General features: G+C 30.4%; 1 protein-coding gene, 1 long non-coding RNA gene and 2 other non-coding genes across 7 annotated transcripts; all 4 read left to right on the top strand.

Moving 5' to 3' along the window:
- Window positions 1–321: 321 nt before the first annotated feature.
- On the top strand, window positions 322–393 carry TRNAD-GUC. The gene has a single exon. It is a non-coding gene; the product is annotated as a tRNA-Asp (tRNA).
- Window positions 394–434: 41 nt separating this feature from the next.
- On the top strand, window positions 435–6,296 carry LOC123916543 (peroxisome biogenesis factor 10). Of its 3 annotated transcripts, XM_045968027.1 has the most exons (11): window positions 464–761; window positions 861–950; window positions 1,132–1,226; window positions 1,331–1,544; window positions 1,855–1,924; window positions 2,015–2,093; window positions 4,382–4,515; window positions 4,979–5,070; window positions 5,468–5,559; window positions 5,650–5,808; window positions 5,992–6,296. In XM_045968027.1, the coding sequence occupies exons 1-10, from the start codon at window positions 534–536 to the stop codon at window positions 5,750–5,752; spliced, it is 1,197 nt and encodes a 398-aa protein (XP_045823983.1). In that variant the 5' UTR covers window positions 464–533; the 3' UTR covers window positions 5,753–5,808; window positions 5,992–6,296. The 3 variants fall into 3 exon arrangements, with proteins under 3 accessions (XP_045823975.1, XP_045823991.1, XP_045823983.1); XM_045968019.1 differs by lacking the exon at window positions 5,992–6,296 and having other exon boundaries at window positions 435–761; window positions 5,650–5,906; XM_045968035.1 differs by lacking the exon at window positions 5,992–6,296 and having other exon boundaries at window positions 463–761; window positions 5,471–5,559; window positions 5,650–5,906.
- Window positions 6,297–7,111: 815 nt separating this feature from the next.
- LOC123916535 lies at window positions 7,112–8,392 on the top strand. 2 transcript variants are annotated; one of them, XR_006812202.1, is made up of 4 exons: window positions 7,112–7,234; window positions 7,632–7,723; window positions 7,815–7,973; window positions 8,163–8,392. It is a non-coding gene; the product is annotated as an uncharacterized LOC123916535 (long non-coding RNA). The 2 variants fall into 2 exon arrangements; XR_006812198.1 differs by lacking the exon at window positions 8,163–8,392 and having other exon boundaries at window positions 7,815–8,068.
- Window positions 8,393–10,385: 1,993 nt separating this feature from the next.
- On the top strand, window positions 10,386–10,530 carry LOC123903458. Its single transcript, XR_006808030.1, has one exon. It is a non-coding gene; the product is annotated as a small nucleolar RNA snoR135 (small nucleolar RNA).
- The last annotated feature ends 10,598 nt before the right edge of the window (window positions 10,531–21,128 follow it).

Raw genomic sequence — 21,128 nt, 5'->3', positions numbered from 1 at the left:
TTTTTTTCCGCCAAACAAAGCCTAAAATGCACTAAGTAACAACAAAAGCAAGGGTCTAACTAATATCCTTGGCTGAAGTTTTTCTGGTTCCTTCTTATGTTGTTTTGAAGAACCAACACCAAGTTGCATTTTCATACAGTAATTGTTTTTTTTTTTGGTGAATGTATTATGAGCAAGGCCCAAAAGAAAGCATCAAACTTGGGTCCTGTCCCAGTTTGTTCAAGGAGTTCGTTCTCACCACCTAAGTTCTAGAAGAAATAATATTGAGCAAGTTCACCATGGAATGAATAAATAATCTTAAAATGAAATTTGAAACAACAAGTCGTTGTAGTATAGTGGTAAGTATTCCCGCCTGTCACGCGGGTGACCCGGGTTCGATCCCCGGCAACGGCGTTTTAAAATTTTTTCTTTCTTTTTTTTTTTTTTTTGAGAAAATGAAAATGATAAAAAAAAAAAAATCAGATTCACGGTTCTCCTCTTTCTTCTTCTTCCTTTTGACGATAGTAAGTAACTCTTCCCTGCGAAAATATTCCATGGGCTGGGGTCACATCGGAATACATGGCTCAGATTCCGGTAACAACGCCGATGCAGGTCCGAGCACCAGCACGCCGTTACCACGGCAGTTTCCTCCGGCAGCTCAACCGGAAATGATGCGAGCAGCTGAAAAAGACGATCAATACGCCTCTTTCGTTTACGAAGCCTGTCGCGACGCCTTCCGCCAACTCTTCGGTACTAGAGTTGCGGTGGCTTATCAAAACGAGGTAATTAATCACCAATTAATCGCTTTTCCTTTGTTTATATTTTTGATTACTTGTTTTTAATTAAGTTTAATTGTGTTTTAGTGATAATTGCTTTTGCAGACGAAACTTTTAGGACAAATGCTTTACTATGTTCTTACAACAGGCTCTGGACAACAAACACTTGGAGAAGAATACTGTGATATCACTCAGGTAATTTCATTCTTCATTATTGATTCTGTAAGTGATGTATTTTACAATGTTGTTGTAATTTGTAAATGATATTAGAGGTTTAATTTGTTGATATATTGCTTGATTTTTGTGTGCATGATTTGATGAATTTGATTTCTGTATTGTTTTTAACTGATAGTTGTTGATTTGATTGGTTAATTAGGTTGCAGGAACTTATGGACTTCCTCCTACACCCGCCAGACGTGCTTTATTCATTGTATACCAGTCGGCGATTCCATACATTGCAGAACGAATTAGGTTTGATTCAACTGTCTCTTTTAATTAATCATTGATTTGATTGAGCTTTATTTGTGTGTACACACGTGTCTAGTTTTATGATGAGTTGATTGTTAATTTTACAGTTCTAGAATTGCTTCCCGGGGCATTATCCTTGCTGACTATGAGTCTGCTGAGAGTTATTATGGTGAAAATGCCCGTGGAAGTAGTAATTCTCGGGTTTCTGCCGCAAGTGAACTTTCTCCTTTGTCTACTTCAGGGCAGTCTACTTCAACTCTGACGAGGTTGAAGGAGAAACTCGGTGGATTTTGGTTGCATATGGTTCAGAGATGGCCTACGGTACATTACTCCTGCTGATGTTTCTCATTCAACACTGATCAAGAAGTTACTACATTCTCCTTTGTAATCACTTGTTGATTTTTTACAAAAATGTTTCAATCATATTGTTATTTGTTTTTTCTTTCAAATACATGGAAGATACAAGTTACTAGTACATACTCAATGTCCTCTCTTTATATGGAACAGCTTTTGTCTTATCCCCTTCAGAGTTGTATTGTATATTATATTATTTGACAACATTTCATCAGTTTTGTTGGAAGCAGTTTTTTTTTTGTTTGTTGCTAAATCTAGTTTCTATGCTCTCCACCAGATGCTCCCTTTTGTTCGTGAGTTATTGCAGTTGCTTCTTCGTGCTAACCTCATGTTGTTTTACTTTGAAGGTGATCGTTTACTTGACAGTCTCATCATAGTTACTAGATATGGAAAAGCAAGTTTTTCTAAATCTTGCTGTTTTTTCTTTCTTTCTGTAGGTCTCTATTATCATATATCCAAACGTGCTGCAGGCATTCGTTATGTGTTCATAGGAAAAGCATCAAATCAAAGACCCAGGTAAAGTGTTTTGAAGCTTTTATAAAAAGTATGGGCAATCAAATGGGGAACTTTCCTAGTCATTTAAGTAGAATTTCATGGCTTTTGTTTAGTTAGAAGTCATGTGGAGGATAAGTCAAGCAAGGGGAAAAATTGAAGAACATACCTTGCCACATATCCATTATACAAAATGAGGGAAAATAATCGGAAATATGAGTCATATAATTCAAGCAAAATTGATGAAATAGAGGAATGCTTGTGTATTTTTGCCTTGAATGTATATAAGACATTCAATGTTGTAGAGATTGAATGCTAGATAGAAAAAGGTCACAAAAGTTAAGTTAAATGTTGTAAAGTAAAGATGGAAATATTACATTGGATGAGTGGTGTTAGCTGGTTTATAAAACCACTAGGGAAGGACATCGGTTGCAGCAAGGAATATAATGAGTGATGCAAAATAATTTCAATTTGAACTTGAGAATGGCATGATGATTGAAATAGATAATCACTAACAACTAAAATTTGCAGTAATAGGAACCAAAAGCAATATCTAAAGTAAAAATTAGTGGATTAAAGAAGATAGATTTGGATTACCCTTAGTTTCCCTCATAAGTAATAATTGATTCAAGCCTTAATTCTAGTTCAATACAAATAATCGACATCCACAGATGGGAAGTTGGATTATTCTAAATCCCTTGACAAACAATTCCTTTGAATCTAATTAAAAACTGTGATCCCTTAGGCAATTTTTATTAACCACCAATCGTTAACTATAAATATTCAAAGGAGTGTATAATTTCCATATCCTTTCCGGCTATCCCTATGATCATCAATATCCTGGTAATTTGCAGGATCTAACTTAGCAGTAAATTTTCCAACTAAGCAATCAAGTTTAACATTAATTTCAAGATGCCATTTAAGGAAAACATTAAACACTGAGACACAATTACTCAATTACAATGAAACAAACAATGCATTAAAGGGTAGGAAATGAATTACAATAGATTTCAGCAAAGGGTCATCCTAGCCTAACCCAAAGAGTTTAGTTATTTATACTACAAAATGCTCAGATCTCCTTGATCTTTCCACCAAAGATAGTCCAAAAGTTATTAGACTTCGTATGCATATCGTCCAACATGAGTGCTGACTTCTAAATCCTGGCACTCAATGTGCGACAAGAAGTGTTGGATTACTTTGTTGAGCACTGGACACAACTTGCTACCATTCCCATAGCAAATGCAATTTTTGCTACTCAATGTGGCTTAACGTTATGCATCCAGTGGAAAAATCCTATGGAAATGCTAGGTGTAATCTTTAGGTGCTGGTCGGTAATACTCCCAAAGATGAAGTTGATATCCCTGGATATCTATGCTGACTGCTAAGTATGTTATGTTGGGTGCCGGTTAAGTAGCTTGCTATTTTGCCTTGTTCAGTTGTTCCTACAAAAACTGAGTACCAATGACAATGATGTATAAGAAAGCTCCTAAAATCTTATACATTCCATAACGAGAATAATTCAACAAAACAAAATTAAATTTTTCTAAGTCCTAATTTTTTTAGTTACAATCTAAGTCCTAATTCAATTCCTACACATATACTCACAGCAAGGTCAACCATTTAAATCTACATTCATGTAATGTAGATTTATTAAGTAGTCATGAGAGACAAGATAGGTTTTGGAATGAAAGCATTGGAGAGAAAGTTGAGTTATCAACTATTGCGAGTAGATGGTAGAATCTCATTTAGGTGGTTTTGGAACAGATGGAGACATATGTATGCACTAGTAAGGGGGATAGATTAGACGATGGATAGTCCAAGAGGCTGAGAGAGAACAAAGAAAACTATAGGTTAAAGTTAAACTAAGAAAGATTTGGATTAAATGGTATTCTTTAAAAATTATTCATGATAGGATATAATGGTGTCATTTGTTTTGTGTAGTCAATCCCACTTAGTAGTTGTATTTTACTCCATACTACGATCATTGTGTTATTTATTCATAATGATGTTTTATTTTTGTATAATTTCAATTTGTAATGAGCTGTAGCTTTCATGTACTAAAATATTGGGTTAGGTGACCCGGTTAAATTGCTTTGTAAATGTTCTTACTGCAAAAGACAGTTTGTGTTCCTGTTTAATCACTCTGATTTCTTTTCTTAAGATTCATAAATAATAAATGCGTCTTTCATTGTCAGAGATAGTTTTTTCTTAAATCTACCGATTAAGTTTTGCTATTGTTGCATATTAATATCCGTGCTTCTCTCGGTTTTAAATTTAGAGCACCCGTTCTCTATAATTTGGCTTCTGTGCAGATATCAAATACTGGGAGTATTTCTCTTGATTCAACTTTGTGTAATAGCTGCTGAAGCGCTGCGCCGAAGAAATTTTACATCACTTGCCGGTTCAGTTCATCAGGCATCCTTTGCAACCGACCATACATCAGCAGGTTGTAAATTTTTCTCAGCTAATTATTTTTATCTGATTTTTTATTTGGATATTTTTCTCTTGTCCCTTTTTCTTAATTTTTGTGTCTACTAATGTACTTCTGACTTTTTTTGTTTAGTCAATTAGTCTTTAGAATAAACCCTCAATCCGGTCCTCCAAAGATTAGAGTGTTATCACATTAGTCTTCCAAATGATTTGTCATCCAATCAGTGTCTCAAAGGTTAAACCATCATCATATTAGCCCCTTAACAATACATGATTGTCACCAATGGTGTATCTTTGAGGGGTTAATTGTTAAAAAAATTCTTTGTAGGGTTAATATGGTGCTACTTCAATCTTTGAGGGACTAAGTTGGTACAAAAAATTTGGATGACTAATCTGGCGCCACCATAATCTTTGGACGTCTAAGTTGAGGGTTGATTCTAGTTTTTGTCATAACCTGACTCTGTTGCCATGTATTATAGGACATGGTTTGCCTGTTCTAAATGAAGAAGGTAATTTGGCATCTTCAGAAGCTGACAATGGAAGTTGGATCTCTGGATCTTCATCTTCTGAGGTTCAATTATCTCATCAAATTATCCTTTACGTTAATGCTATTTAGTGCATGCTTTGATTTAACAGAGTTTGAAGTCTAAGTGTCATACATATGTCACTTAACTAAGAAAATTTAAGATCTGCAGTGGAATATGTATTTTGCTGTTGACTTATAAGTTTGTATGTTCCCCCCATCATGTCTGTTCCAAATCTTCTCATTTTGGGTGTGGTTGATAAAGAACATAACATACATTATGTATCTTTGTTGCCCTGATCTAAAGAACTTTTTTCGATTAAGAGTTTATTTACCACCATATCAGAATCAAATAAAAAGCTTTATGAAAAATAGGTGGGTCCATGCATCCATCATATCATCTTATTGTACTATGTGTTTTGATGAATCGTTTTTCTTTTTGCAGCAGCTTGCATCTAGTGGGGTTAGCAAATGCACGCTTTGCCTGAGTAATCGTCAACACCCAACAGCTACTTCCTGTGGCCATGTATTTTGCTGGTATTGCCTTCTTGCATTCTTAGTTTCTTACTGCTTCTTCACGTTCCCCTTTTTTTGTCTCTCATCTTCTATTTGATGTTGTCCATGTAGGAACTGTATCACAGAATGGTGCAACGAAAAGCCAGAGTGCCCTCTTTGCCGTACCCCTATAACACACTCAAGTCTAGTTTGTATTTATCATTCAGATTTCTAGAATATGTTTCTCATGGGCTGTAGTCTTTTGTAAATGGAAAGAAGATAGCATGAAAGGTAACATTTTCTTGATATCTTGAGGATTGTATCATATGAACATTTAAACAATTTAATTTTATATTAGAAAATTAGAAAATTCTGATTTCATCAATCAATTTTGCCCAACTATTATTTGACTGTGATCTACATATTGACTTGTGCATACCCTTTATGAGGAAAATTGTTTTGCCAACAAAACAGGTAATTGCAGCAATTTCACATCAAAATTGGCTCACCTCTATGCTGCTACTTCTGTTCAAGCTTATGATCTTTCTTAGGCTCCCAGCTACTGTCTAAGTAAAGTTAGCTATTTGAAAGTTGTAGCTCTGATTTATTGCTGAACAATTTTCATTGGTGTCAATATACTGTCTCAGATTTGGTATGCAATGAAAAGAGAAAGGAAACACACGAGGTGTTCATATGATACAATTGTTTTCCCTCGTGGTAAAATTAAGGGGACAATTCCGGTTGTTTGAAAAGATAAAAATATAATGGCCAAATTTTCATGATTTTCTTTAACAAAAACTAAAATTAGAGTAAACACTCATAGTTTTTTCCTTTCTTTTAATCGAATAGTTTGACTGCGTACTAACGCCATAAATAAGTTCAACGCATCACCAACATGAGTTAGTTTTAAATTTTTAATAGAAGATGCTAGATTCTTTTCGCTTCTTCATCACATTGTAATATATTCATTGTATTACTCTGTTTGCTTTTTGTTTTAACTTTTAAGTGTTTTTTATTGTTTCGCTTTATGTTGTGATTCAAATTTAAGAGTCGGAGTTTAGATCAAAATTTATTTTAAGCATTTTTATATCATTTAATATTTAATTGATATACAATTTTTGAAAAATTCCCGATCAATTTAACCATCTAATGAGCAATATGTTTTAGTTCAACTCCATCGAACTAATTTGGATTTTGCTATGTTTGCAAATCAATTCTCTTCGATCTTCTATCATTGGATTTTGCTATGTTTGCAAATCAATTCTCTTCGATCTTCTATCAGGTCGATAAAATACCATTTTAAAATGTAAACTCAATTTGGGCTTTTGCCTTCTCATGTACAAAAAAAATGTAAACTCCATTTTATTTTTTATTTTTTTTATACAATCCATCATCATATTAGCCCCTTAACAATACATGATTGTCACCAATGGTGTATCTTTGAGGGGTTAATTGTTAAAAAAATTCTTTGTAGGGTTAATATGGTGCTACTTCAATCTTTGAGGGACTAAGTTGGTACAAAAAATTTGGATGACTAATCTGGCGCCACCATAATCTTTGGACGTCTAAGTTGAGGGTTGATTCTAGTTTTTGTCATAACCTGACTCTGTTGCCATGTATTATAGGACATGGTTTGCCTGTTCTAAATGAAGAAGGTAATTTGGCATCTTCAGAAGCTGACAATGGAAGTTGGATCTCTGGATCTTCATCTTCTGAGGTTCAATTATCTCATCAAATTATCCTTTACGTTAATGCTATTTAGTGCATGCTTTGATTTAACAGAGTTTGAAGTCTAAGTGTCATACATATGTCACTTAACTAAGAAAATTTAAGATCTGCAGTGGAATATGTATTTTGCTGTTGACTTATAAGTTTGTATGTTCCCCCCTTCATGTCTGTTCCAAATCTTCTCATTTTGGGTGTGGTTGATAAAGAACATAACATACATTATGTATCTTTGTTGCCCTGATCTAAAGAACTTTTTTCGATTAAGAGTTTATTTACCACCATAGCAGAATCAAATAAACAGCTTTATGAAAAATAGGTGGGACCATGCATCCATCATATCATCTTATTGTACTATGTGTTTTGATGAATCGTTTTTCTTTTTGCAGCAGCTTGCATCTAGTGGGGTTAGCAAATGCACGCTTTGCCTGAGTAATCGTCAACACCCAACAGCTACTTCCTGTGGCCATGTATTTTGCTGGTATTGCCTTCTTGCCTTCTTAGTTTCTTACTGCTTCTTCACGTTCCCCTTTTTTTTGTCTCTCATCTTCTATTTGATGTTGTCCATGTAGGAACTGTATCACAGAATGGTGCAACGAAAAGCCAGAGTGCCCTCTTTGCCGTACCCCTATAACACACTCAAGTCTAGTTTGTATTTATCATTCAGATTTCTAGAATATGTTTCTCATGGGCTGTAGTCTTTTGTAAATGGAAAGAAGATAGCATGAAAGGTAACATTTTCTTGAGATCTTGAGGATTGTATCATATGAACATTTAAACAATTTAATTTTATATTAGAAAAATTAGAAAATTCTGATTTCATCAATCAATTTTGCCCGACTATTATTAGACTGTGATCTACATAAATATTGACTTGTGCATACCCCTTTATGAGGAAAATTATTTTGCCAACAAAACAGGTAATTGCAGCAATTTCACATCAAAATTGGCTCACCTCTATGCTGCTACTTCTGTTCAAGCTTATGATCTTTCTTAGGCTTCCATACTGGTGCTATTTTTGCTACTGTCTAAGAAAAGTTAGCTATTTCAAAGTTGTAGCTTTGATTTATCGCTGAACAATTTTCATTGGTGTCAATATACTGTCTCAGATTTGGTATGCAATGAAAAGAGAAAGGAAACACACGAGGTGTTCATATGATACAATACAATTGTTTTCCCTCGTGGTAAAATTAAGGGGACAATTCCGGTTGTTTGAAAAGATAAAAATATAATGGCCAAATTTTCATGATTTTCTTTAACAAAAACTAAAATTAGAGTAAACACTCATAGTTTTTTCCTTTCTTTTAATCGAATAGTTTGACTGCGTACTAACGCCATAAATAAGTTCAACGCATCACCAACATGAGTTAGTTTTAAATTTTTAATAGAAGATGCTAGATTCTCATAACACGGCAAATCAATGTTCAAATTTTGGCCTAGTCCTTTCTCAAAAAAAAAAAAAAAAATTGGCCTAGTTAGAGGTACCATAGCTAATAATTAACACACTTTGGATAAAATTAACTCAAAACTTGAGATAAAGAAAAGCTTCTACACATCTATATATTATCATTTCGACGTATCATAATAGTAAATCCTATACATCTTGATTTTGAAAACTGAATGTATAAAAAATCCGCATGTAAAATTCTATTTTCCCACAAGAAAGATTCAAATCATGTATAGGCACGTTTTGATTCTTAAATCCGAATGTGTAAAATTTGATTTTTTGCCATCTCGAAGGAGTAAATTTCGCAAAATAATACTAATAATTTGGGGAGCATAAGAATAGTGAGAGGTGGGAAAAGAAAATCAGAAGCTTCTTAGGCTAGATCATGAGCAGCCCAATTCTCATTCCCTAGGGTTTACAATACCATGAGCAGCCCAATTCCCATTCCCCTATAATAAATTCATCGGATCTTTCATTTTCATACACATCGCCGCTGTTATGAGTTCTTAACTCATTTTTTGGTAACTGAGTTCTTAACTCATGCTATAACTGTTTTTTGTTTGTTTGTTTCATTTTACTTTTCAATTCATAATATTTAAGAGCATTAACCTAGCGATTAGGCACTGCATAGTTTATTTCACGCTCAGATTTAAACCTAATTAATCATTTTATATGTCATTTTGTTTACTCAATTTGTCAAATTTGTACAAATCTTGAAAATGTCATTTTACATCAAGCTGCTAGTTATTCATACTTGACTTTCTCGTGTCCGGATGACAATATCATCATCTTCACATTCATTGATACCTTGTTTTGTTAGCCAAGGAATGAATTCCTTGTTTATTAAGGTGTTGCTTTGGTTTCCACCTCTCGTAAACTATGTATGTTTTTCGGATTAGGCGTGTCTGGTTTGAGTATCATAAACACGGACGTCAAAAAAGATTATATTGAATCATGTTATTTATTTTTAAATTATTATTGGTGTTGATGTACATGTGTTGTGTCTGGTGCTTCAAAACTTGTAGTTGAGTGTGTTTGTATTTTATTTGTTGAAAATTGTGATTTAAGATTGTGTTTGGTTTCTTGTTTTGTTTTGATATATGAGCATTACTATCTTCCTATTGCTTTATTCAATAGCTTTGAGGAGTTCATTTTGATGATATGCTCTAAATAAATATTTGGTGGAATTAGTTAGGCTTCTTGTGCTGATTGTAAATGAGCTTGGAGTTTGGATTATTCCTACATTTTGTGTTTTTCAATTTTTTTTTGAACAAGCCAAAATGATATATATATATATATATATATAAACAACATAGTCTTCTCGGCACAAGACGTGTCAAAAGAGACTAAGACAGATTGCAAAAGAGTCATTGTACAAGAACCAAAAGAAACTACACTAATCAAGGCTCAATGTTGTGTCTCAGCACATTGAGTGTGTTTGTTTTTCAATTTTATCATGTGGTCATGTTTCTCCCTCTTGCAATTGAGGTGTTTTTGCTTTTTTAACTTGTTTTTGTTGAAAATTATTCTTTGAACATTTTTTTTTTTGTAATCTTTTGGTGAACAAAATAGTGTAACTTGTTTTGTTTAGATATGATCATTAATGTCTTCATATGGCTTTATTCATTAGGTTTGAGGAGTTCATTTTGATAATGCTCTATATGAATATTTGTTGAAATAGATAATGTTTTATTAACAAGCAGGGATAGTGTGTATCGGTGTTGTGCTATGATAAAATGCATTTTTCCGAAAGTGTTCCCTAGCAATATTAATTTGAGAAAATGGGCAGTTGTGTTTCATTTTTAAAGTTGAAAATCACAACAATCATTTTCCCTACATTTAATTTTATTTTTTCAACCCCCATTTTGTTAATATTTTATTTTTTCTCTCAATTTTCTTTGTTAATTTCATTTTTGCATTAGGTTTGATTTGATTTCTATTTCTGTTATTCTTTTCGCTTCTTCATCACATTGTAATATATTCATTGTATTACTCTGTTTGCTTTTTGTTTTAACTTTTAAGTGTTTTTTATTGTTTCGCTTTATGTTGTGATTCAAATTTAAGAGTCGGAGTTTAGATCAAAATTTATTTTAAGCATTTTTATATCATTTAATATTTAATTGATATACAATTTTTGAAAAATTCCTGATCAATTTAACCATCTAATGAGCAGTATGTTTTAGTTCAACTCCATCGAACTAATTTGGATTTTGCTATGTTTGCAAATCAATTCTCTTCGATCTTTTATCATTGGATTTTGCTATGTTTGCAAATCAATTCTCTTCGATCTTCTATCAGGTCGATAAAATACCATTTTAAAATGTAAACTCAATTTGGGCTTTTGCCTTCTCATGTACAAAAAAAAACATTTTATTTTTTATTTTTTTTATACAATCCATTTTATGTTTTTAAGTATGACTTTTGTGTTAAATTGTAATAAAAATTATTGAGTTAAATTGTAAGTCAAAACGAATTTAAACGATTTAACTCTCTAAAATCGATAACATCACTTAAATTTGCACATTTACATCTACTTGAATTATTCAAAAGTTCAAAACGAGTTTTTTTTTTATGCAAGTTCAAAATGAGTTTAAACGATTTAACTCGCAAAATTGATAATATCACTTAAATTTGCTCAATTTTATCATTTAAAAATGCCATAAATTCTTTTTATTAATACATTTAATATGTAATAAATACAATATCATATGTCTAGAGGACCCAATTTTTTTTAGTAGTACACTAAATACTTCAATTATCTTAAAAATTAATTTTTTACTTATAATAGTGGACGTAAGAATCGAGGGAGTACACTGAAACACGTAAGTCAATAAATGAATTTGAACTAGTAGTCTAAATTTATTCATTGATTTTTGCGTTTTCCTTTCTTCCCCATTTCTTTCGCTCAAACCAAATACACAATAATAGATAGAGAAGTAACCAAAAAAAAATTTGAACAAGGAAAAATGGATTATATTAACACCAACGGGGAGCCCTTGCTAGCACAAGGTGTGCCATAAATGAGCTCAAAAGTTTACAATCATGGAGAATACACTAAAACAATCTTTTGTACTTGTGTATATACAAAAGAATAGATGAAAACAAGTGATACGTGAACGTGAAACACTTCTTAAAAAAACTTGATAGACGAAACAAATAAGTATTTTTATAAAATAATTGAAATTAAATTTTTGTGTGTGATTATTTATAGGAGTTTTGTAAATGTAAAATAATAAGGGTTCAAATTTACAAAGAAATTGTATTTCAATCATATATGATATTCATTCTCACATGACATGTATGACTTAAAGAATCATATTTAATACATGAAAAATGAGAGAGATATTATTATTAGTTACAAGATATATTGATCGATATATAGTTGTTGGTGTTATTTATTATTGAAATGCAAGACTAGTCATATTTAATTCATGAGAATGAGAGAAAATTACTTGAGTGTGAATTATCCAATATTCAAAAATTCCGTTTTTAAATTTAAAAGTAAAATATAGTATTTTTCTTTTAAAATTAAAATTATTAATTTCAGATTAAGTTTAAAATTAAATTATCGTTTACAAATATATAAATTTGATTTCTAATTTGAACAATATTTGATATATTTTTCTTATCTCATGATTTAATTTTGAATTACTAAAGATCTCCCTTAAGAATTAGAGGGATAAGCTTTTTATTCCATTCCAAATAATTGACAATTTCAAGACTACATAACCACTAACCATTAAGAGCCCGTTTGGTGCACAGGATAAGAGACATGATAGGATAACTGTATCATATCCTGCCGCAATCCAGTGTTTGGTGATACAACAGGATATGATAAGTTAATCATGAAGCTTATCCTATCCTGTCTCTCTAGTTATAATTCTTATCCTGAATTTGAGCTGGGTTACCAGCAGGATATGATAAGAAGAAAAAAAAATTACTGATTTATTTTATAAAATATATTTAAAATACATAAAATAAAATTAATAAAATATAAATAATTAAATAATTAATTTTTAAATATATATGTGATTTTCTCACAGGGGTAATTTTGTAATTTATATATTCTAAAAAATCAAAATTTTACTAAAATTACAATATTTTAAAGTAAAATGATTATTAAAAAATTGACAAATAGGGATATTAATTTAAATTTTATAAAAAATTAAATATAGTTCTTTTGCAATAATAGTTTTATTATTTACGTATGAGATATATCATATATTTATTTGGCTTATCTAACATGTATATATTATTGAGTTATTTATTTGATCATGATTCATATAAAAAATTAAACTTGATTATTTTCTCATGATTTTTATTTTAAATTATATAAAGTTATTTGATTACTTATTTATATTTTTTATTTATAAAATTCAAAGTATTACAAAATAATTTTAAAAAAATAACAATTATTTTACAAGAGTAATTTTGTCAATTAAATATGTTATATATCTTATCATATAATTATGAGCAAGTATGTATTAAAAATAAAATATAATAGTTATCATGTTTGTTATCCTGTGTGCACCAAACATAGGATATGATAACTGAGTATAACTGTTATCCTGCTGTTATCATATCCTATCTTTATCCTGTTTCATATCCTATCCTGTCACTATGCTATCCTGCGCACCAAACGGGCCCTAATAGTATAGAGTTTGTTACTAGTTTTCCGTTCAAAAAAATTCTCCTTTTAATTTTTTGTTTAACTTTGTAAATTACAACTTACATTGATTATGACATGCATTATTATTTTAGTTTGTCCAGAGCATAAAAAATATTAAGTCTGACTGATGATGAACATTTAAATTATAAGCTAATGATCAATATATTTTTTTTCCGTTTGTTTGTATATTTTTACCTATATATAATTTTAATATGAGGTAAACTCTACGAGTTTAAGATCTGAGTTTATGTTTTGATTCCACTTAAATAAAATGTATTGACGTAAAAACTCAATTCTAACAATCTTATTTTTTTGCGTAAAAAAAAACTTACTTTTCATAACTTTTGTTATTTAGCCATTTAATGGCTCATTTGTTTAATTCTGAATGTAGTTGCTTGTTTGAAAATAAAAAGCAGCACTAAAATTCTAAGCCAGCTCTAAAATTGTTTTAGAAACTGCATTCAGTAAAAATATTTCTGAGTTTGTCAAATCAGTTGAAAACCAAATTGATATTAAGAGACCTTAGATATTAAGAAAACTATTAGAAATATAATATAAATTTTTGTGTGTTTGGTTCTTTGGTGACTAAAATTAAAATTGATTTACATTTAAATACGTTTATGTAAAAATTAATTTTCACCAATTTATTCATAAATAGTTTGAATTAAAATTGCTTGTGGCGAAATAGATTTTAATTGTATTTATCTTATAAATTATTTTTACCTACTAAATGTATCAGGAGTTGGTCTTTTTTTTTTTTTTAAAGATCGGGCCTTTGCCCTTTAACCCATCATATTTATCCTTTGGCCTTTTCCTTTCCCCCCCTCTTCTCTCTGTTTCATCCTTGATGTTTTGGTTCTGAAAGGTTTTTAGTTGAGAATTGATTATGAATATTCAAATCATAATTATGAATATTCAAAAACAATTTTGGTGCAAATACAAAAATTACAATACCCAATCCACCATATACTAGTATAAAAAAAATTCAAATTTATTCTATAAATATACGAGTAAAGTATTCGTGTAGATGTATCTACACAAAATCGCGATGATTATGTGATTGTTATAGATAAAGTTTAATGAGATTTTGTAAAACTTTAGCCCATTCTAACTCCCATTATAAACAAACAAATTTTGATTAGATGTGATTAGCTGATCTGACCTAATTAATTATGATTATGATCGTGGACCCTAATTATAGAACTTTAGTCTAGTCCAACTCCCTACCACCACGCATGAGCTCTCTTTGTGATAACTAGGAGACCACAATGTATATACATGCATGTTGATTTTGCATATCTACTATATCCATAGTCATATTTCTTTTTAATTCTTTTTGTTAGTTAAAATTTAAAAGAAGGGGAGCATGCCCATTAGTTAATATAAGTTTATAGTACTATTGATTAATTAATTAATTAATTAATTAATAAATCCCTTATCAAGGACAGACAGCTTAAATCCAACAAAAGCCAACACTCGTTGACTTGCTGTCACCTGGATTATGGTTAGAAATTAAATACACGTCTTAAGCCAAAGATCAACATAGAGGAAGATGATAATGACAAGACTAAAGTTGTATTTAAAATAGTTTATGAGACTTTATCTCTATAGTTTTTTATACTTCCCTTGTCAATTATTGAAAGACTTGTATACACTATACACTAATACACATTATCTTCATTTCCTCATATGGAAAGAACTTATATAGAAATTCTTATTATAATAAAAAGCTTAATTAAACTTTTTTTTCATCGTGATATTGATACGAAGTTTTCACCGCCGTTAGCGATGACTAATCTCTGTCGGGAAACATGCTCACAAAGTGGTTTCTCCCCTCTTAACCGAATTTTCTCCATACGCACGAGCTATGAATCGAACCACTGACCACATGCTTAAGAGGAACTAAGACTCTTACCACACTCGGACCAATTCATTGTTAATAATTAAACTCTTTATTTAAACACCCTTAACTAATATTTAAGAAACACTCAGACCCACCTAAAAACATGAAGGTCTAAGTTAGCAAGGTGCATCTTTTCACTTTGGACAAAAAAAACCTTGACATTTAGTTATTTTACACTAGAAAATTGAGGGTTAGTTAGGTAAATTTTATTAAATGTTGGTGCACTCATTTGCTAATTTACGTCCACTTAATTATAAATATATGCAATATAAATAAACAAGATAGGAAATCAAAAAATGACAACTTAAGAAAACATGTTACTCAACTTTGAAAAGGTACACCTTGCTAACTTAGACCTTCATGTTAAAACATCAAATCAGTTTTACTAAATTACCATTGGCTTAAAACTATATTAAAGTAGTAAAAAATGATGTTTTGGTCTAAAGTGAAAATGTGCACCTTACTAACTTAGAGCTTCATGTGTTTAGGTGAGTTTAAGTTTGCAAATTAAACCTCTTTAAGAAATTCTGAAATTGCAGTGAATTGTTGATGCTTTCAATTGACATTGATATAAATTAAATATGACTTATGCATATAAATCTAATATTATCTTTAAGATAAAATAGTTTTATTTTTTTCCCTCTTCATGTACCAATTTTTTTTTAAAATTTTTTATGATAAGCAAAAAAAAAATAATATGAAAGATATTCAGCCTAACAATCTTAACATTGACGATTACATTATTAGACCTTATCACAGAGATGTAAAGTATAAGATATTAATTTAAAAATGAAGCATATATATATATATATATATATATATATATATAGTATTAATTAAATGTCACAATTTGAAAGAAAATAATCATATTAAAAATTGAAAATGACACTTGATTTAAGACAAATAAAAATTGTGAGCAAATGCAACAATACTCATAATGTGAGGAAGTTAATACTACTATTATTAAACAAGGTTATTTGCTAGGTAGGTGGGCACTAGTAACCAAAAACAAAATTGAATAACAAATATACTACATCTTATTATTCTTAATTTCTTATATAGGTTTTCCATTTCCCCCAATTATTATATTTTTATATAAAAAAGTGGCTATGTTTTAAAAAAAATATATAAAAAAGTGGTTACTTGTTTAAGATGCAATGTTAGTTAGGACGGCATGAGAAAGATGGTATATTCCTTATTCATTTTGAATATCTCAACACTTGCCTTTGTTCCCATCATCAATACATTCTTAATTTTTTGTAGTATTCTCTTTGTAGATCCAATATTTAAGCATTAATATTATTCTCTTGTGTTATTTATAAGAAGCAAGCATGCGTTGATGATCATTATAACTAATTTGATTTGATTAGTCTATTAATTTGAAATATTCAGTTGGGCGGCACTATATAAAACTAATGTAATGAAAATACTAATATGTGATTATCCATATTGTGTAAGGTCAAATTCTTTGGTTTTGGTCACTTAATATTTATATTGGTAATAGTGTGACCAATATGAGACCAAACATAGTGATTATTTGGTGTCCGAGGATACCTCAGCAATGCATAGACATTATCGTGTTCACATCAAGCACTTGATCCAAGTTGTTATGGAAAGCCATTTTTTTTTATGTTGGATAAAAATCTCATGGATTATTAAAGAAAAGTACACAAAAAGGAGTGATAGTGATGTCACTCATTGAGTTTATCTTGTCTTGCATTTAAATAAGTTACAACACTTGGTGTTTAAGGAAAGTATGTATGGCAAGATCTTATCAGTTATTTTCCTTAATTGTGTGATTTTCGGGGATAACTTCCATATATTACTACACCATCCATTCTAAAATAATTGTCACATTTTACTACTGCACATTTGTCGATGCACAATTAATTATTTCTAAAGATAGTGGAAACTTCGTATCAATATCATGATAATTAAAAAAAAAACATGATTTTTTTGTTTGATTTTACTCAATATTTTACTCAATTACTCATATTAACTATTAATGACCCATTTTTATTATCATAAACACGAAATAAAAAATAATAATATATGAGTGATGCACATAGCATTAATTAAAGAGTAAATTAAAAAAATAAATAGTTGAAATTATATTGGAAATAGTAACAAAATAAACTTTAAATGTTTTTTTTACTCAAATAAAATACAGTATACATGACCGTAGGAAGTAGAATAGATGTTAATGTAATTAAGGTCCGTTGAATTGAGTTACTTTTAAGTTTATACAAAATAACTTATGTAAATAAGTAAATTTATATGTATTATTATAAGTTTTTTAATATAATTTAAAAAATAATAGCTTATAAAAATTATATTTTTCTTAGTAAGAATTTATTTATGTAAATTACTTTTATAATACCAAAGCATAAGCAGTCCTGTTTAAGAAACTTTGTGAAAGTCAACCAGCAAAAAGAAAAGGTTAGAATTCAATTGAAGATCAATGCACGTGCGGAAGACAAATTGACGACATGTCAATCATAACTAACAAAAATCTCTTGCAAAGATCAAGCTACACTAATGAATATACAGTACATTTTTTAGTATTTTTTAGTATTAACCATCTTATTTCTAAAAAAGAATATCCTTGATAATTTAAAGTTTGTCCTCGTAAAGTTTGTCCAATAATTATTTTTACTAAAAAATAGTTTAGTGGATAGAAAATTTACCTCAAAGATGAATAAATAAAGTGTTCAGGATTTGAATACTGGCTCTCGAACATATACTGATATTCCCGCCCACTAAGCTAAGTTTACAGGGATTCTTAAGAGAAGTTCATTAACAGTCTAATATCTTGGTTAAATAATTACATCCAATAACTATTAAATTTATGATTTTATTCAGTTACTTGGAAGAATAGTTTCTGCAATTAATAGATTTAAATATAAACTATTTCTCTCTTAATAATTAAAAGATAATTATTTATCAACTACTGTATTTCAATATCAACTATTTTCTGTCTAAAAAGAGAACGAGGAAAATGTAAGTGGATTTGTGAGCACCAAACAGCACTAAGGAAGTAGAAGCAGCCATCATAGGAAAAGCAATAATCTTTGACAATGAATTTGTCGCTATATATATATATTGCTGTTGTGTTGTGCGCATTTTGTGTCTTCAGTTTGTCTTTTTTTTTTTTTTTTTTTTAAGAAGGAAGAAAATTATAAGAAGAGGGAAAGCAATTTGGCAGTGGAGACAGGTAAGGAACATAGTGGTGAGACAGGTCACTAGGCAGTAACCAGTCCGCACCAAGCACGCTTGCTGCTGATACCTCAATATGCTCCATTTTTGCTACATAGTGATCCATGGTTTAATTGTTAAAAGCATGTTTATACTATGTTTGCCATTAAGCATATTCTTATAAATCCTTTGAATATTGTGGATAATGATCATATAAAAAATGACTATGGATACTATTTACAATCATTTTTTAAAATTTTGCATATTCGAGTACTCGCTCAAGCTTAACCCTAAAATTTAATCTAAATTTCACTCTTACCTATTTAAATCCGATTATAGTTGTTAGCTTGAACCAAAACCCGTTTGAACTCGAGGGTGTTTGGCTTGGGTTTGGATAACAGGTGTTTGACTCCGGGCCCATGAGATCAACCAGACGACGTGTATGTTTTAATCACGCCAATGGAAATGGTGGTAGACTGGACGAAATCCTAGGATATTATTGGGTAGGCCGCCCAAAGATCTACACGCCTAAATGGATTACTCACCCATGGCGGAAATGGGCCCATTAAGGGAAAATATCCGCCTAAGATATCTCATCCTAGAAGATTGAGAGAATATGGATGGATTGGTTTGATTTAAACGATTGGGAATTATAGCCCACACGGAATAGCCGTTCCTGGTAAAGGGGAGTTAATGGCTCCATCATGTGGGCAAATATATCTAGCCCAAGGCTGTTATACACTGACCTATATTTATTCAACCCGAATTTCTATAGAGATAATCATTTTTCTACATACTTAATTACCTACTCTAAGATTTAGACATAGAATCATCTCTAGTTAAGTATTAACATTTTGATTCTATATCAATTTTGCCTTAAAAGTAATAATGTTTTGCCCTAAAGAATTGCCTGAATTTTGAATATGAAGAATAAATACCATTTTCGAGACCAAAATCTATTATATTTTAGGCCAAATATGGATTCTACCAAAAGATTTACTCCTAACTAAAATTGATTAACCATTAAGCTGCCATGTCCCATAAATTTTTTAGCTCAACTGACAGAAACATCGAAATTATTAGGTCAAATATCATGACAGAAACTTCGGTCCTTCCATTTTATATGTGTCAGTTTTTAATGGTTTGTTATTTCGTCTACCAAAAAACCATTAAGTTGGTAATTTTATGCATGAGCATTTTTTATTTGTAAAGAAATTGAAATGAGAAATAGGTTTGACTAAGTGGAGAGATAGCTGATTTGCTCCATTGACTTAATGGAGACACACAGTGTAAAAGGTAATCTAAATAGAAATTTGCACATCATAATTCATAAAGTTCCAGAAAATGATTATGGGCCATCCTCTAAAGTTCATATAACTCTTTCGGATATGAGAGCTATTTTTGCCACCATACTAGTTACTCGCGCGTTCTATTTTTGCACATCCGCGATTTGAGTAGCGGATGTGTAAAAATAGGGCGTTTTGGAAAAAAATCCGTCCGCACCTAAGTCGCGGACAATATTTGAGTAACCAAAAGGGCGGCAAAGTAACTCCCTTCATATATATATAGCACACCTCCTTTTGTAGATATATATTTTCTAAAAGGTCTTTGCATTAACAAGAAAATATCACCACACTGAATATATTTAATAGATTTATTAAAAAATAAAAATTACTTATATTGAAATAATTTAGAGTATGCTTACTTATCTTTTTCTTGAAATAATTTTTATTGAAATATATCACCACACTGAATATATTTAATAGATTTATTAAAAAATAAAAATTACTTATATTGAAATAATTTAGAGTATGCTTACTTATCTTTTTCTTGAAATAATTTTTATTGAAATATGTAAAAATAATTTTATTTCATTATTAGTTACGGAGAAAATGATTTTTTAAATTTTATTTATATTTATATAATTCTGTATTGAGTGAGTAATACATTTGTGACCACTTTTTTTTGGTATTAATATTTGTGACCACTTGTCAATTGATATTAGATATTAAAGTCAATAATTAATCGAGTTTGATCGCGTAGCAAATAAAATCTGACAAAAAATTATTCTACTAAAATAAAAAATTCATCAATCACTTGTTTATCTTATTATTGTCATTTTAGTTGTAACTATTGTCTATTGCCATTCTCCACCAAACCTATTACTATTAGTACTTTGGTGCTGTACAATTAACCTTCACTATTGATTCCACGATCCCACTATTTCCAAAACGTGTACATGAGAGATTCTTCAAGCATATGAAATTAATAGATATAAAATATTAATAATAATTGAAGTTTAAGAACTTTTTCTTTCTTGTGTGTATCTCCATTTAAATCAACAAAATAAGGTAAATAAAAAGATTTTCTTTTTATCATGAAATTGCTATTCATGATGAAGAATAAGGACACTAGATAAGTAAGTAAGTACACACTATATATATAGGACATGCAAATTTAAAGAGTGGATACTCCACAAAATCTTTAGTGGATTTAACCCACGCTCAACTCAACCACAAACTTTGGCCTTCCTCAATTTGCAAATCCAACAATTGGATGGCCCTACATTACACATGATACATTTCATGCTCTTTCTTTTTACATTGATGGATAATTCTCACATACGTAAATAAGGATATTACTTTATTTTAGGACTTAGATTCACGATCGTC

Source organism: Trifolium pratense, linkage group LG1 (genome assembly GCF_020283565.1).
Source record: "Trifolium pratense cultivar HEN17-A07 linkage group LG1, ARS_RC_1.1, whole genome shotgun sequence".
In the NCBI taxonomy this organism is placed as follows: Eukaryota; Viridiplantae; Streptophyta; class Magnoliopsida; order Fabales; family Fabaceae; genus Trifolium; species Trifolium pratense.
Note: the sequence above shows the minus strand (reverse complement) of the source record. Positions and strands in the feature narration are given on the sequence as shown.